Source organism: Typopeltis vanoorti, chromosome 14 (genome assembly GCF_054136105.1).
Source record: "Typopeltis vanoorti isolate ZY-2024b chromosome 14, IOZ_Tvanoo_1.0, whole genome shotgun sequence".
Taxonomy (NCBI): domain Eukaryota; kingdom Metazoa; phylum Arthropoda; class Arachnida; order Uropygi; family Thelyphonidae; genus Typopeltis; species Typopeltis vanoorti.
In genome coordinates this window covers 95,921,896-95,939,258 of record NC_143562.1, presented here as the reverse complement: position 1 = coordinate 95,939,258, position 17,363 = coordinate 95,921,896, and the positions used below count along the sequence as shown (strand labels likewise).

Genomic DNA, 17,363 nt, shown 5'->3' with positions numbered 1-17,363 from the left:
CATCAAAAAGCGTGCTCTTCGTGAAGCGTGTAATTTTAGGAATTACGCAAAGCCAGGAAACAATTTGTGGAGTCTTTAACAGGAATAAATACTAAAATATAATATTGATATTCTGTGAGTGTGCAATGCACATCTTTATCAGGACAATATGCTGGTCTGGTTGACTAAGCGGACTGATCCTTGTTTTCCAACAAACCAACTCCTTCGAATCCAATCTGCTCTTTCTATGTGGCATGTATGTATTGTGAAAGTCCTTACATGATACATGCATTCACAGACAAGTAAGAGACCATTGCTTATTGAAACCTGAAGTGGTCTGCAAAATTTGATGTTCATCATCATCAAATTCTTGACATGTACCCTCAACGTGTATACAGGATATGATAATACTACATGAAAAACATCATTACTAACTTCCTATCTACAATTTTCCTCGAAATCAATCTTCTAAGGCAATTTTACTGTATCAATCCACATTCATCCGTATAAAGTAAAACGCCGAAATTAACATCTCCAATTTAGATATCAGGTTTAATACTGCTTCCTTCATAATGTGATCCACATAGATAATGAATAACAGAGTGGATAATGTATATCCTTGTCTGACACCAGGTTTAACATTAAACCAACTTCCTGTCTTCTTCTTCTTCTGCAGCTTCTCCCACTTAAGTGGGGTCACTGTTTATTATGAGTCTCCTCCATACCTTCCTGTCTTGGGCTGTCACCACATCCAAGTTCTTCATCTTCAAGTCCTCTTCTACCAGCTCCCTCCATCTCTTCTTTGGCCGCCCACGCTTCCGCCTTCCTTGCACATCCATCTGCATGACCCTTCTTCCCACATATTCGTCCTCCCTCCTCATCACATGACCAAACCATCTCAACCTTGCCTCTTGTATTTTCGCTCCTAAGTTCGTAACTTTCACTGTTCCCCTGACATAGTCATTTCTCAGATGATCCTTTCTGGTCACACCGCACATCCACCTAAGCATTCTCATCTCTGCTACTTCCATCCTGCTAATGTTATTTTTCCTCAGGGCTACAGTTTCTATAGCATATGTCATAGCTGGCCTCACTACTGTCCTATAAATTTTGCCTTTCAGATTGATCGGCACCCTCTTATCACATAACACTCCAGCCATCTCCCTCCAGTTCCTCCAACCTGCTTGTATCCTGCATCCCACTTCCTTCTCACCTCCTCCATCTTCTTCCACTGTCGAACCTAAGTATCTAAAGTCTCTCACCTTCCTGATGACATTTCCTTCCAGCTCCAGGTCTGTCTCCTGGCCACCGCCCACTGCGCAACACATATACTCTGTCTTACTTCTGCTCAGTCTCATACCTCTCTCTTCCAGTGCTTTTCTCCATCTTTCCAGTTTAGTTTCCACTTCTTCTCTTGAATCTACACACAGCAAGATGTCATCTGCATACAACATTGTCCAAGGTGCATCTTCTCTCACCTCCTCTGTTACCACCTCCATCACAATATTAAACAGAAACGGACTTAATGCTGACCCTTGATGCAAGCCAACTGTTACTTGAAAACTTTCTGTCTGTCCCAAACAGGTCCAAACACTTGTCTTCACATTTCTGTACATTTCCTGCACCAACCTGACATATTTCTCCGGCACCTTCTTCTCCCTCAGACACCTCCAGACTTCTTGCCTTGGCACTCTATCGTATGCTTTCTCCAGATCAATAAATACCAGATGTAGCTCCCTTTGTTTCTCTCGATATTTTTCCATCATCTGTCGTAACCCAAAGATAGCATCTGTTGTTGATCTTCTAGGCATGAAGCCAAATTGTTCCTTTGCAATCTCCACCTCCTCCCTCAATCTACCATCAAGAACCCTTTCTAGGATCTTCATTGTGTGGGACATCAACTTTATTCCTCTGTAATTTTTACAGTCTTGTGCATCCCCTTTACCCTTGTAGATGGGAACAAGAGTACTCTCCTTCCATTCCTCGGGTATATTTTCCTGTTGGCAAACTTTCATGAACAGGTCCCACAGCAGGTCAATTCCCTCTTCCCCCAGTGCCTTCCATGCCTCCACTGGAATTCTGTTGGGGCCCACCGCTTTTCCATTCCTCATCCTCTTCATAGCCTCCGTCACTTCCATTCTACTGATGTTCTGCACCATCCCCTCAGAAGGCTGCCCATCTCCTCTGTGAGTCCTTGCATTTTCCTCATTCAGAAGTCCCTCAAAGTATATTTTCCATCTGTTTCTTATTTCCACATCCCTCCATAATACTCTTCCTTCAGCATCTTTGATCTGCCTCACATGTAAGATGTCCTTAGCTGCTTTATTTCTACATTTCGCTAGTTGGTAAATTTTTCTCTGTCCTTCCTTTGTTTCTAATTGATCATACAGATCTTGATATGCCATGGCCTTCGCCTGTGCCACAACTCTCTTGGCTTCTTGCTTTCTCTCTTTGTACACCTCTCTGTCCTCTTCCACTCTTGACTCATCCCACTTCTGCTTTGCCTTCCTCTTAGCTGTCACTGCCACTTGTACATCATTATTCCACCACCAACCCTCCTTCTGCTCTCTAATCTTTCCAGATGTCTCACCAAGCACCTCGATTGCACAGCTCAGGATTACTTTTGAATTATGTTTCCACCAATCTTGTACACTTTCCAGTCCATCCGAAATCCTCTCTAACACTCTCTCCCTAAAATGATTCCTCACACTCTCTTCTTTTAAGCGAAACCACTTAATTGTCTTCATCCCATGGCAACCAGAAGTTCTTATCTTCGATCTTAATTTAAAGTCTGCGCACAGCAGTCGGTGTTGTTGTGCTACCTGATCTGTTGGAATTACCTTACAATTTGTCACAACCTTAAGATGTTTTCTTCTAGTCAAAATGTAGTCAATTTGTGAGCTGTTGTTACCACTTCTAAATGTTATCAAATGTTCTTCCCTCTTGAAGAAAAACGAGTTCACAATTGCCAGATCAAATGCTACTGCAAAGTCCACAACCCTCTCTCCTTCCTGGTTCATCATTCCCACTCCGTGGCCACCATGCACCCTTTCACAGTCTCTATTCTGTCTTCCTATGTGCCCGTTCAAGTCTCCTCCGACAATCACCATCTCATTTTCTTCCAATTCCCTCATTTCTTCATCTAACACGTTCCAGAACTCATCTTTTTCCTCTGCTGTACAACCAACTTGCGGGGCATATACACATAATACGACCACCCGCTCTTCTCCAAGACCCACTTTCATTCGCATGATCCTGTCGTTCCTTCTACCCACGTCCAGTATTTCACCCTTCATTCTGCCACACACCACAATTCCTACACCATTTCTTCCCTCGTTATTCGCTCCAGAGTAGAACAATTTATATCCATCTCCCAGTTCCTTTGCCTTTCCCCCTTGTCTCCTGCACACATAAAATGTCCAACTTCCTCTTCCTCATCATGTCTGCCACCTCTCTTCCCCTTCCAGTCATGCTTCCAACATTCAGTGTTCCCACTCGCAACATCCTCTCCACCTGCTGGGCTCGCTTCTTTAACCGCACCCGCCCTTGATGCGGTAGCCCTCGTCCACTTCTCACAGCTGTAGGACGATGTGGCTGTGCGTCGCTTAAGGGGTACGCCCTAGCCATTATATCATTTTCTCTTCGACTCATAATCATAGTTTGAGTTGGCACTGAAGTTTTACGACCGGATGCCCTTCCTGACATCAACCCTCGCATTTATCCGGGCTTGGGACCGGCACCTATTGAGGCTAGCTTGCCTCCTTCGGTGGCTGCATCAGACGAAATGACTTAGCAAGATAGGAAAGACTCACCCCTAGCCCTCGAATACTCTAATAGCATCAGGGGGAAGGAGCAAGGAGAGGAGAAAGAAGCAAAGAAAGAAGAGGAGGGACCAGTCTACAGAATAATATAAGATATATATTACATGAAGTAAGGCATGGTCCAGCATCAGGTACCTCGGGTTTGCCATGCCCGTACTCACTAAAGTGAGCCCTTGAGGGAATTAAACCAACTTCCTGTACTTTCTTCAATTCTAATCGCTGACTTACAACTTAAATAAAGACTAAGTATTGCTTGATATAATGCTCCATTGACACCATACAACTGTAACATTTTCAATAGCTTCTCTCTTGGCATCTTGTCATATGCCTTTTTCAGATCTAGAAAACTTAAATACAGACCTTTGTTATATTCCCATTATTTCTCAACTATTTGTTGTAAAGTGAAAATCTGATCCTGACAGCCTCGATTTGGCCTTAATACAGCTTCTTCACAATTTCGTCTTCAACCATTTCTCAAGTATACTTGCATAACTCTTACCAGGAACACTCAGTAGGGAAATACCTCTGTAATTCTCACATTCAGTTTTGTTTCCATTTTTATATATGGGTACTATGACAACTCCAATACAATCATCTGGAATTCGTCCCTATCTCCAGGCCTCCTGAACTATGCAGTGCAGCCACTGTAGGACTTTTATACCTTCATACTTGAGCATTTCTGGTTGAATATTATCTACTCCAGCTGCCTTTCCACATTTCAGGCTTTTGATGGCTTTTTTCTACAAGTATGAATATATATTCCTGATTGCATGGCTGTTTAGTGTTTTTTTTTTACTACTGTACAAAGTTAATGTTTGATCTTTAGAATTATTACAACAACTGTAGTTCATTATTTATCATTATGAAACAAGCAAAACATACTAACTGTAAATGACAATGGCATACCTGTTCTCCTCTATACACTACATATTCAGGATAAGACAAGCCTCCCACGCTGGGCCGCCCAATAACTGAATGATGCCCAGGAGGTGCATGTGCCATCTTCATGGCACTAAATTGAAGAAATGATTTGCCTAATGTCACTCTACAAAGCAGCATTTGCCTAAATTAAAAACAAAAAATTCTATTAATGGATACAAAAATTAGATCCATACAAAAGAATGAAAATTCCATAGATTTAATGTGATGAAATTTTATGGCTTCAATCTATATACAGATGACACATATAAAGTTATTTGATTTTATTGTAAAACAGTAAGGAGAATAAATACTAACCAAGTTGTATAGAGGTTTTACCCCTCATTATGTTATACAGTAATGTAAGATATATTATTGGATATATTATTAATATTCAAGAAAATATGGATTTGCTTGAATAATTTCCCAGTTGTAAGTGATAAATTAAAATGAGCTAAAATGATACAATGCATAGGAAGAATGGTGTGTGTGGTTTGTAGATGTATGGAATGCAATTGGCAGTCAAAAAGGACACAGGACCGATGACTTACATTTGAATACATCAAGAGTTAAATGTCTAGAGAAAGTGTGTTCAGTGAGAGAAAGAAAGCAAGAATGAACAAATAATGTATACTGATGTAAGAAGCATTAGCAATAATGGTAAGGAATTTTTTGCTGCCAAATAACTTCATTTGTCTGAATGTTACAAGTATTAAGGAGGTGGGTGAGATGGGAAGATACACAATCAACATCACTATAGCAAACCCATAAGGGATCACAGAAATGGTTGTAATGGATATAGTGAACTTCTTTTAGAGTAGCATTTTGCCTATTCGACTTTGGTGAGGACTTTTCAAAGTTTGTTATAGTGAGAGAGTTTGCTATAGTTAGAGTCAACCATATGAAGTGGGAAAATATAACAGAATATTTTCAGGGTTCAGGAGGAAGGAAAAAGCAGGGTCACGAGAAGCAATGCAATTGAAGCATGTGAGACAGAAGACGACAGGGAAACCTATAGGCTGTTATAGATGGGTATATGCAAAATTAAATGTGGATGATGATGTGTTGACAAATTAGCTCAGTGAGGACTGCGCTCAGTAAGCACAGAGCTGATAATTATTATAAGGGTCCTAATTATGGGGACCACAGACTGGGAGGAATAAAGAGCATATGGCAAGTAGGAAATAAAATTTATGCAGCTGCTGAGAGGCAATTACTTAAAACTGCAATGTGTGTGAGAGAGAGAGAGAGGGGAGGTAACCTAGGATTTGAGTCTGGATTTGCTAACAGTATCAGATATTTATCAAGAATCAAGGATAGGCACTTTGCAGCTAACAAAAAGAGTGATTATGCAGTCTTAACCTGAAAGGTGGATGATGAATTTTTAGTGAAGAGAAATACAGGAATACAAAAGTCTAGCAACTTAAGAATTCACTTAAAGCAATACTATGCAAAAGAACTATATGAATGAATGGGAAATGGTCAAGGAGGGTTTCAGAGAAGCACTGCTGAACTGCATACCCAGGGTCATATGCAAAAATGTTATTGAAGGAATATAAGAAGAAATGTAGTCTAGTTCACAGACTGTACAAAACCCAGACATGGAGGACAACTAGCATATATGTTGTAAATATACAACAAACTAGCATATATGTTGTAAATATACAAAAAAGCAGTTTATTTTAACTGCAGTGACATAATAATGTCACTGCAGTTAAAATAAACATTCCTTACCAAACAAATTTCCATGAAAATAATGAATCAAACAAAATACATAAAAAACAAAACCACTTTTACATCCACTTTACTAACATCTATGCGTAAATACCATCACTTTACTAGCATCTAGACCAGACTGCCTACTTTTGACAAAAACTCAAATTGCAGTTACATCAACTACAGTCCATAATTTCTTTGCCAGAAGAGTAGCACCTGTGCATTTATGAGACATTTGGTAGGTGCAAAGTCATCCTCTTAAGTGACCTTAACTGTTCACAACTCCAACTGGTTACTCTTTCCAACACCAGTGATCAACTCATCGGATGCGAGTGGAAAGTTTCTGCTATGAGCAATCACCAAACATTACCCAAATTCCAGTTCACTTCTTCTAGATATAGAGGTTACCTCTCCTCTTGGTAACTCAGATTCCAATCTTGTGCAAGTTTCCTCTCACATAAAACATCTTCCCTCCAACCACTCTTAACCCTGTGTCCTTTAGCACATACAAAGGCACAAAGTGGGATTACCTATGAAACTTCTACTCCTTTCCATGGTCTGACTACTGCTTTTGCTCTTCTATACTACCAAAATTTTTTATCCATTTTACAAGCCCTAGATCAGGGGTTCCCAACCTTTTTTGTTTCCTAGGGCACATTCTAAAATACCGGTAGGGCGACGAGCACCATCTATTTTTTCAAGCAAATTTTTTGAATTCTTTTTAAATGAATACATACAAAGTTTACAATATAATCAAATGTTTTATTACTTAAAAGTTTACATTATATAAAAATTTAAATATATATATGTAAGTTAGTGTGATCTTTGGCATTGCATTTCATTGGCCAGTGCTTCATAATCAGGAGATGATGATATTCCAGTTCTTAAACTGGAATGAACAACTTCGAATGAGCGTCTACTTTACATTGTATGCGTTTAATACTCTTCATGTGTCATTAACGCATTGATCATATAGCATGCCATGAATTGTTGCGTGATTATTTCAAACTATACGGCACATGATTGAACAGCAGCGGGCACACACAAATTGGTCGACGGGCGCCATGGTGCCCGCAGGCATAGGGTTGGGAACCCCTGCCCTAGATCAAGAACTCCAACTTCATACTCAGCGGAAGATAAAGCATGCAATAACAAAAATAGGCTAAATAGCCATAAAAATAATAAACCAACTTCTTGACTACATAGAGGCCTGCAATCAATCAGTGACTATCAGTATGGATTCCACAATCTAGATTTATGACTGATCTCCCCGTAGCCATCACTCACCACATGCCATGAAAAGGTTTGCCAAAATGTCATGTTGCTCTTGACATTTCCCTCAGTCTAACTGCAACCCTATGTAATTGGACAGCCAGTTTTAGCCATTTGATCCTTGTCATGGTAGACGACTAACTCTCTTCGAGCTTTGCTATCAATCAGGAGTGCCTCACCAATGCCTTAAATGGTGATTGCCACAGCATCCCTCAATGGGAGCAAGAATAACTATTCACCTTCAATGCAACCAGAATGTAATCTTATCTTTTCCTTAACAAAAGGGATCTCAGTTCACCTTCCCTTACCCAAGTAATACACAAATTCTGAGACAGAATCAGATCTCTCTCTCTTTCTCTCTCTCTCCTAGGATAGACATTTACCTCCAAGCCTATCCTGAATTATGCCAAGACATCATATTAATAATGGAGTCGCTGCTTCATTAAACTGGTCGTCATTCTTCCACTTTCTGTTAGGCCTGTTAAAACAAGAGCAGCAGCTGCCTAATATTCCTTTTTTTGCTCTATTGTACACATTAAACTTGATTCTTCTATTCCTCTTTTCTTCCATCTATTCTCATCTGGAACAACTGTCCTCAAGCATTCCAAAACAACAGCACAGTTTAAAGATGTATGAAGTGAATTTGATGGACAAAAGGATTTGTATATGCCTGATGGACTACATTTGAATGGTCTTGGTGTTAGATGTTTTGAGCAAGTGTTGTTCAGTAAGCAATTGGAAGTGCAAATGCACAGAAACTAAAGGTACTGGGATGCAGTCAAGCATGCGACTAGCCACCCTGGGACAAATGAGCATGAATGTAGAAATGATCATGAATAGCTTGTTAGTCTTTCAGCTTTCGAATCTGAATGCATTGGTAATGACATAATGCAAGGGAATGATGAAATACATGAATACAAATGCCAGAAGTATTAGAAATATGAGAAAGGAGTTTGTGGTATTGCTCAGCTCAACTTGGCCAAAAATTATCAATCAGCAAGACCTGGTCAACAGAAAATTATATACAGGTTACAGGTATAGAATGTTTGAGGTATTTTATTTTCAGAGAGGATAGAGGGGAATAGGTCAGGAGGAGTATTACTAATAACAGCTGAAGTACTTCCACCAACAAAAACAGAAGTTAAAGAGGATTTCACATCTGAGGGAGTTGGTTCATTTGAGGCTATCTGGTGTGAGATAGAGGCCAATAAGACAATATATTGTTTGTTGCTGCTATAGACCAGGGAGGTCAAGAGGAACATGTGGATGCCATGCATCAGCAGATTAGCACGAGTGAAGGCTGGGAAATTATCACTGGGACTTCAAATATGGAGATATAGATTGGAAGAAGAAAGGGCACATGGCAAGATGGAAATGGAATTTATATAGTTATTAAGGGATAATTACCTGAAGCAGCACATGATGGAGGGTACCACGGGGTTTGAGTGCTGGACTAGCAATGGCATCAAAACATCTATCCATAACCACAATAGCAACCCAACCTCCGATCAGGGAAAATAACCATGCAGTCTTGTTCTGGGAAAGTTGCTCAAAACGTGGAATTCTCAGTAAAGAAAGGGTTTATGTAAAACTACAAATCTGGCGATTGTGACATTGCGAGAAAAAAATTATTACAGGGTGATTCTTAATTACTTTATCAAAAATTATGGAGACAATTACTGCGTCAGAGCAAAACTTTAGCTTAATATAAACAAAATGAACATTCGCCCTTCATATCAAGGTCATCATCTGGATCATACACAAAGAAACAAATATACAAAGATACAAGCCTGTGAAATTATATACAAAAAAAATATACAAAAATATACAAAGAAACAAGCTGCACTACAATCTATATAGTTTGCTAAAGTTACTGACAAACTGTTACAACAATTATTGGCCTGACTTCTGGTGAGGAAAAAAAAAAAAAAAAAACACTTTTACTACATCAAAGCTAGAGTCCTATTATTATTATCTATTAGGTTACAAAATTAAATTGGGCTGGAGAGCAACATGTTTATATATATATATATATAAAACTATGTGATTATATATATAAATTTCAACCAATTGGTATGCAATAGTTTCCAATAAAAGCTGAAAATTGCTTATAATCTAAAAGTATGCTGGAAACTAAGTAGGCTGAATATGTGCCATCCAAATTCTTGGAATTTTTATGCCACCATTATTGTTGAGATTAGGGTGGTTAATCAGAATTTCACAGGCTTCTTTAAATTTTCTTTCATACCAGGTTTTTGTATGATGTAAGTTACTTTTCCTATCAATTTGGTGTAGGGTGTTGAGAGCATGATCTGAGAGGCCTGTTTCACCAAAATTGTTATATTTACGAGTCTTTTGTATTCAATTTTTATGTATAGGGATTGCACGTCCAGTTTCACCAATATAAGGTAAGTTAAAGGTGCAGTAGAGGCAATAAACTTCAGGATGTGCCAATGGGAGGAGAGGATCCTTAGAGGAGTTGAATAAGTTTTTTAATTTTATAGGTGGTTTAAAAGTGGCATTAAGATTATAATGGTCTAGGATTCTATTGATTTTTTCTGATAACCCTTTAATGTAGTGTTTCTCAACCTTTTTGCCCTTGCAGAACCCTTGAAATAATATCCATGTTGTAGGGAACCCCTACATAATAATTATTATATATCATTGTTAGTATCTTTCTTTATTATTTATGAATTTAAAGTTCATGAGGAAAACAAATAATAAGTGCTATAACATCTTTATCGTTTATTTGTAATTTTCAAAATAATCAGATAAATTAAAGTAAAATATCATATAAACAAAAATGTGCCAAAGAATTGTTATTTTTGAAACAAATATGAATAATAAAGTTTAATTTTCTAATGTGAAACCTGTACTTGTTTTTTGGTACACAAATACTTAATTTGGGGTTGGATTTTAGATAAAGAAACACGGATTTCATCTTCAACAAAAAGGAGACTATTTCTGTCTTTGCTCTTAATACTTGTCAAACAAGAAAATGCTTGCTCACACATGTAGGACGTCGAAAACTGCAGCAATATATTTATTGCTTTCCTATGAATAGTAGGATACTCTTCTTTAACAGAAATCCAGAACTTGTCCAGGGATAGGTCAGTAAATCTCATCTTGAATGTACGATCAGATTGCAGACCACAAAGTTCTTCCTCTTCTCTTAAGGTCAAGTTCTCAGGATGAGCAGAAGATTCCAAATATGGATTTCTCACCCAATCATACATTTGTGTTGGAAGGGATGGAAAATAATGTTCGATTTTTATCATCAGTTCTTCCAGGTGGGTTACAATAAGACTTGAAATTTGATGATATCCTTCTTTACTTTTATGCCCCACCAGTACATATCAAGATTCCCTTTTGCAACATGATTTTTACAAAAATTCAGCCCTCTTTTAAACCCAAGAATCTTGTCACTTGAAGTTAATATATTTCCTGCAGTGACTTGTTCAGCATATTAATGTAATGAAAAATGTCGGCTAAATAGGCTAGCATCTGCACCCACTTTTGATCTTCAAAACACTTCGCAAAATCTTGTTTATTGTTTTCTTGAAAATATCTTTGCAATCCACCTTTTAGCTCAAACACCCTATTTAGAATTTTTCCTCTACTTAGCCACTGGATTTCTATATAGAGTAAAAGATTTATATGCTCTTTGTCCAGGTTTTCACACAGATTTTTAAACACTCTGGAGTGAACTGGCCTTTGTTTAATGAAGTTTACCATTTTTGTGGCATCATCAAAAACTTTTTTCAGTTCATCTCCAAGAGATTTTGACATCAACACTTCACTGTGAATAAAACTGTGTGTTGCAACATCAGTATTTTCTTCTTTTACATGAGAAACAAAACCTCTTATGGAGCCAACCATGGATGGACACCATCAGTACAGATGCCAATACAGTTCTTCCAAGAAAGACCTTTTGTTTTCAGATATGAGGATAAAATATCGAATATATCTATTCCTCTGCTTGTCTTAGGTAATTCTTTATAACAGAGAAAGTTTTCTTGAATTTCATCCTCATTAACAAATCTTACAAAAGCTACAATGTAACAGTTATTGGTAAGATCTGATGACTCGTCAACTTGGATGGAAAAACTGCTATTTTTCAGTTTATCACACAAAACCTCCTCGACGTCATTTGACATATCATGGATATGTCGACTTATCGTACTGTTTGAAAGTGGAATATTTTCAATTTCTCGTACTGCATCTTGCCCCAGCATTTTACCCACTATAATTTTACATGCTGGCATTATTAGGTTCTCACCAACTGTACGACTTTTCATTTTCTGTGCAATAATTTCTGCTACCAAAATAACTTGCTTCCTGAGCCTTTTCACTGACACTGAATTTATTCATAAAAACTGCACTCTGTTTCTTTCGAGATTGCAATAGCATTTTAAAATAATCAGCACTTTTATTTTCCATATCATTGTGATTTTTCGTGAAATGTCTTTTCAATTTTGCTGGAGCCATTGCTGTATTTGAAAGTTGTTTGTCATGGACGAGACACAGTGGAAGAGAACAATCTGGATCACCAGTCAATGTAAAGCCCATTGATAAGTAATTTTCATTGTAAAGACGAACCTTTTTTGTATTCGTTTTTGTATTTTGACGTTTTGTATGAGATTCTAATTCTTCATCACTAGCCTCGTCAGAATTGTCTGGATTTTTTCTCTTCAAAAATTTTCATAATTTAACGGTTAGAAATTTCTATAAAATAAAAAATGTAAAAAAGATGATAAATCAAAATTAGACTAATAAAACTGAAGCACAAAACATAAATAAATGAAAACAAAAGAAATACATTGGAAAATGGGGAGAGAGAGAGAGAGAGAGAAAACGGAACAACTCCAGTATACGGTGATCGTTGTTTATTTACATCGCACAAAGCACTTATGTAACCTTATTCACCATTCAGAACAAACTATCGATATATTGAATTGAAAGTATGATATATTTTCACGTAGGTTAGCTAACAGTGGTTGCCGCGTAACTCAAATGAAACTAGTCTTGAAACAATAAAAATACTTAATACATGCGACACTATCATTAAAGGTATTAGTTTTTTTTAAAAAATTGTTAAATTGAAGGGCAGAGAAAATTAGTTTATAAAACAGATTCAGTTGTTAGTAATATAATATTTAGTAAATTATTAAAAATATAATAGAAAAAGCATAATATTGCTCAAACTATCGACTGCAACCTGAAATAAAGGAGTAACCTTCCCGAAAATTATAATCACCATAAAGTGGAGTTTAGCCGAGAAAACATACAACTTTTCATATTAATGAGTGAATATGTACCTATACGCTAGAAAACACATGGGACTGATAAGAGACCGACTGCGCTTCTCGAGTTTCTTGCTTGCACTGACTCATAAGCGACACTAGCTAGCGCTAGAACTAGCTCCAGTTGCCGTATGATAAGTGGATCATGGACAGCATTGCCTCGAATCCTAGCGGGAGATTAATACAACTAATGCGAACTCGAATTTATTCCTTTTAGAGAACGTTTACCATTTTCTTCCACTGTTTAAGTTCATTTATTTGCCACTGCTATTCATTCATTATTATTTCTCATGGAACCCCAGCTGAGAAACGCTGCTTTAATGTATGGGATGGCTATGGTTTTACTGTAATCTATATTCTTTTTTGATGAAGTTTTATGAAGAACTTTATTAATAGTATTTTTGTTATAACCATAATTTATAAATTTATTGCTAATAATCTTTAATTCTTGTTTAAGAGCTTGTTGATTAGAGCAAATTATTATAGCTCTGTTTTTAAGGATGTTAATGACTCCAAATTTTTGTGACAGGTAGTGACACGAATTAGCATATATATATTGGCCAGTATGTGTTGGTTTGCGGTAAACCTTGAAGGACAGACTGCCTGAGGGAAGATCTATGACCAGTGTATCCAGGAGAGGGAGCAAGTTCTGATTTTCAATTTCAATAGTAAATTGTATGAGTTCATGTTGTTTGTTCAGGTGGCTAAGGAATGTGTTTAAAGTTTGTTGACTGTGTGGCCAGATAACGAAAACATCGTCAACGTGTCTAAGCCACACAGCAGGTTTTAGGGTAAAGGAATCAAGAGCACTTTGTTCAAAAGCTTCCATATAAAAGTTAGCAATTGGAGGAAGGGGGATTGATAGTGGTGAGCCCATGGCCGTACCTTCTTTTTGTAGGTGAAATTTATTTTGCCACACGAAGTAACCGGAACGTAGTACGTGGACAAAGAGAGCCGTAATGTCAGGCAGAAATTTGTTCTGTAGGAGAAGAATTGTGTCACTGATTGGAGCATTTGTGAAAAGGGCAGAAATGTCAAAACTGAATAATAAATCATCTTTGCCGAGTGTTATGTTTTTAATAGACACTGTTAAGAAACTTATACCCTATTAAGCCCGTTCTTCCAGAATATATGGTGTTCCTAAAGTACACAAACTAAACGTTCTGCTTTGGCCGATAGTTGAAGGAACAGACAGCCCTAATTATCACCTAGCCAAGAAATTAGTATCAGCACTCAAGGAGTTGATAGATCATTCTCCCTCCTATATAAAGAACACACAATACTTAAAAACATAACACTCAGAAAAGATGATTTATTAGTAGTTTTCACATTTCTGCCCTTTTCACAAATGTCCCAATCAGTGACACAATTCTTCTCTTACAAAACAAATTTCCGCCTGACATTATGGCCCTCTTTGTCCATGTACTATGTTCCAGTTACTTCGTGAGGCAAAATAAATTTTATCTACAAAAAGAAGGTACGGCCATGGGCTGACCACTATTCCTCCTCCAATTGCTAACTTTTATATGGAAGCTTTTGAGCAAAGTGCTCTTGATTCCTTTACCCTAAAACCTACAGCGTGGCTTAGATACGTTGATGATGTTTTCGTTATCTTGCCACATGGTCGACAAACTTTAAACACATTTCTTAGCCGCCTGAACACACAACATGAACGCATATGATTTACTAATGAAATTGAAAATCAGAATTCACTCCCGTTCCTGGATACACTGGTCACACATCTTCCCTCAGGCTGTCTATCCTTCACGATTAACTGCAAACTGACACATACTGGCCAATATATACATGCTAACTCATATCACCACCTGTCACAAAAATTTGGAGTCATTAACACCCTTAAAAACATTGCTATAACAATTTGCTCTAATCAACAAGCTCTTAAACAAGAATTAAAGATTACTAGCAACACATTTATAAATAATGGCTATAATAAAAATCTATTAATAAAGTTCTTCATAAAACTACATCAAAAAGGAACATAGATTACATTAAAACCATAGCCATCCCATACACTAAAGGGTTATCAATAGAATCCTACACCATTATATATATATATATATATATATATATATATATATATATATATAAACATGTTGCTCTCCAGCCCAATTTAATTTTGTAACCTAATAGTTAATAATAATAGGACTCTAGCTTTGATGTAGTAAAGGGTTTTTTACCCTGCCCCCCCCCCCCCCCCACCACCACCACCAGAGGTCAGACCAATAATTGTTGTAACGGTTGGTCAGTAACTTTAGCAAACCATGTAGATTGTAGTGCAGCTTGTTTCTTTGTATATATGTGTATGCTCCAGATGACGACCTTGATATGAAGATTGAGTCGTTGAGTGTTCATTTTGAATTTATATTAAACTAAAGTTTTGCTCTAACACGGTAGTTGTCTCCTTAATCTTAATTTTGAAAACATTTTTGCTAATGTATTCTGATCACCATCTAAGCATGAAAGAAAGGATTCTAAATTACTATTGGGGTTTCGTGGCCTATAATTTTCAAACCAGAAACAATAATATAAAACTCCTTACAGAATATGAAAATGTAACTCGGAAAGTTTTATTTGGCAATGCTGTACTTGCCACACATTGACTGGGAGATAATATGATGCCATACTTCAAAATGGCGACTGTTCAACCAATGTATGAACTCTGGTTTTTCGAAACAAAGTCCATTATCACAATGCAATGTCATTACAGAACTCAGTATGGAAAACATTCACCTTCAGATAATGCAATTTCAAGAGGCTGTTTGCATTCAGCACCAAAAAAGGAGCTGGGAGACTGAACACTTCACAGGAAGATGCTGATCGAATCCGGAAGCATTTTATCGAAGCCCACAAAAATCAACTAGATGAGTTTCTTTGCAGTTAGGTATACTACAAATGACTGATTGGAGGTTTATTCAGAACCGCCTTCAACTCCATGCCTATAAACTGCAGATTGTGCAGGCTTTATGGCCAGATGATAAATCCCACTGTTTCTAATTTGTCCAAAACGATATGTCAAAAGTCAAATGGATGCTGATGGATATTTAGTGATGAAGCAACATTTTACGTATCAGGGAGAATAAATTGTTATAATTGCAGAATATGGGGATCAGAAAATTTGAAAGAGATTGTTCGAAGGTGAGTGTCTGGTGTGCTTTGCACAAAAAAAATAGTGAAGTGGTGAACTATCTAAACATGATACAGCTATATCTGTTACCCCAGTTAGAAGATCATCAGCCAAATGTAGTGTTCCAGCAAAATGGAGCACTGCCACATTGGGCTCTTATTGTCTGAGAAATTCTTGACATGCATTTTCCTGGGCATCGGGTTGAGGACAAATTTTTTCATGTCTTCAATAAATATGTCTTTATCTGTTGAAAACAAATGAAGACATATTTACTGGGAATGATACTGCTGTTCTTGAGAAGAGAGCTTACACAGAGGAAATGACAGACTACATCTTGGCCATCTGAAGTTAAGAAATTAATAGTGGGTCTAAAACACTGTAAAATTAATGGAGTCCTTAAAATGCATAAAAATGTGTCTCAGTGGGATTGATAGTGGAAGGTATACACAGCTCTGTATATTATTTAGCCAAGCAGAAACTGGCAGTAACATTCAAGGAGTTTGTAAGTTTTTTTTGCATTCCTACATAAAACTTCATACTAGATAATATTTATTTTTCAGCTTTAACATATCTTCTTTATCACCCCCCCCCCCCCCATGACACAATTCTTATTACAAAACAATCCTTACTCAACATTATGGCCTCTTAAAGGCAAAGTAACTTATCAATAACAAGAAGTTATGAGAGATTCTCTACATTCCTCTCTAATCACTAACTTATGCACACAATGGTTTTGTTTTTTTCTTAATTCTAAAACCCAAAGTATAGCTTACATGAATTACATTTCTGTCATTTGTTGATACCTTCCTCTGCCACCTAAAGAAACCAAAAGAAATGTGTGCAGTTTATGATAGAAACAACATTTTATTATTCTTGAAAACACACAAACTGCCTTCTGTCAGGCTACCTCTCATTTAACACATATTACAAATCTATACATAGTTGCATCTGATGGTCTTAGCAAGAAGGCATGTTTCCATTTGGACAGGAGGCAAGTTTTCTGCTCCTGGCCTTTATGCTGTTATTTAGATCTGCTGATAACTGTTCTGTTTTGACATAGATTAAGTGTGAAGCTAAGATTCTCGATGCAAGCCACATCTGGTTAATCCCCCCCCCCCCCCAACTTAAAGTGCTTTAGTATACTTTCTGCTGAACAATGCTTGGAAACTAGATAAGCATTTTGGAAGGATGGGGAATGAAGGCCATTCT

The 17,363-nt window shown here is 37.3% G+C and overlaps 1 protein-coding gene across 1 annotated transcript in view; it reads right to left on the bottom strand.

Annotated features, from left to right (window-relative positions):
* Tnks (tankyrase) overlaps window positions 1-17,363 on the bottom strand; it is a 443,661-nt gene that overhangs the window by 26,485 nt on the left and 399,813 nt on the right. Inside the window, exon 27 of the mRNA XM_090403559.1 lies at window positions 4,707-4,863. Within this exon, the coding sequence (XP_090259685.1) occupies window positions 4,707-4,863 (157 nt within the window). The remainder of the gene's footprint in view (window positions 1-4,706; window positions 4,864-17,363) is intronic.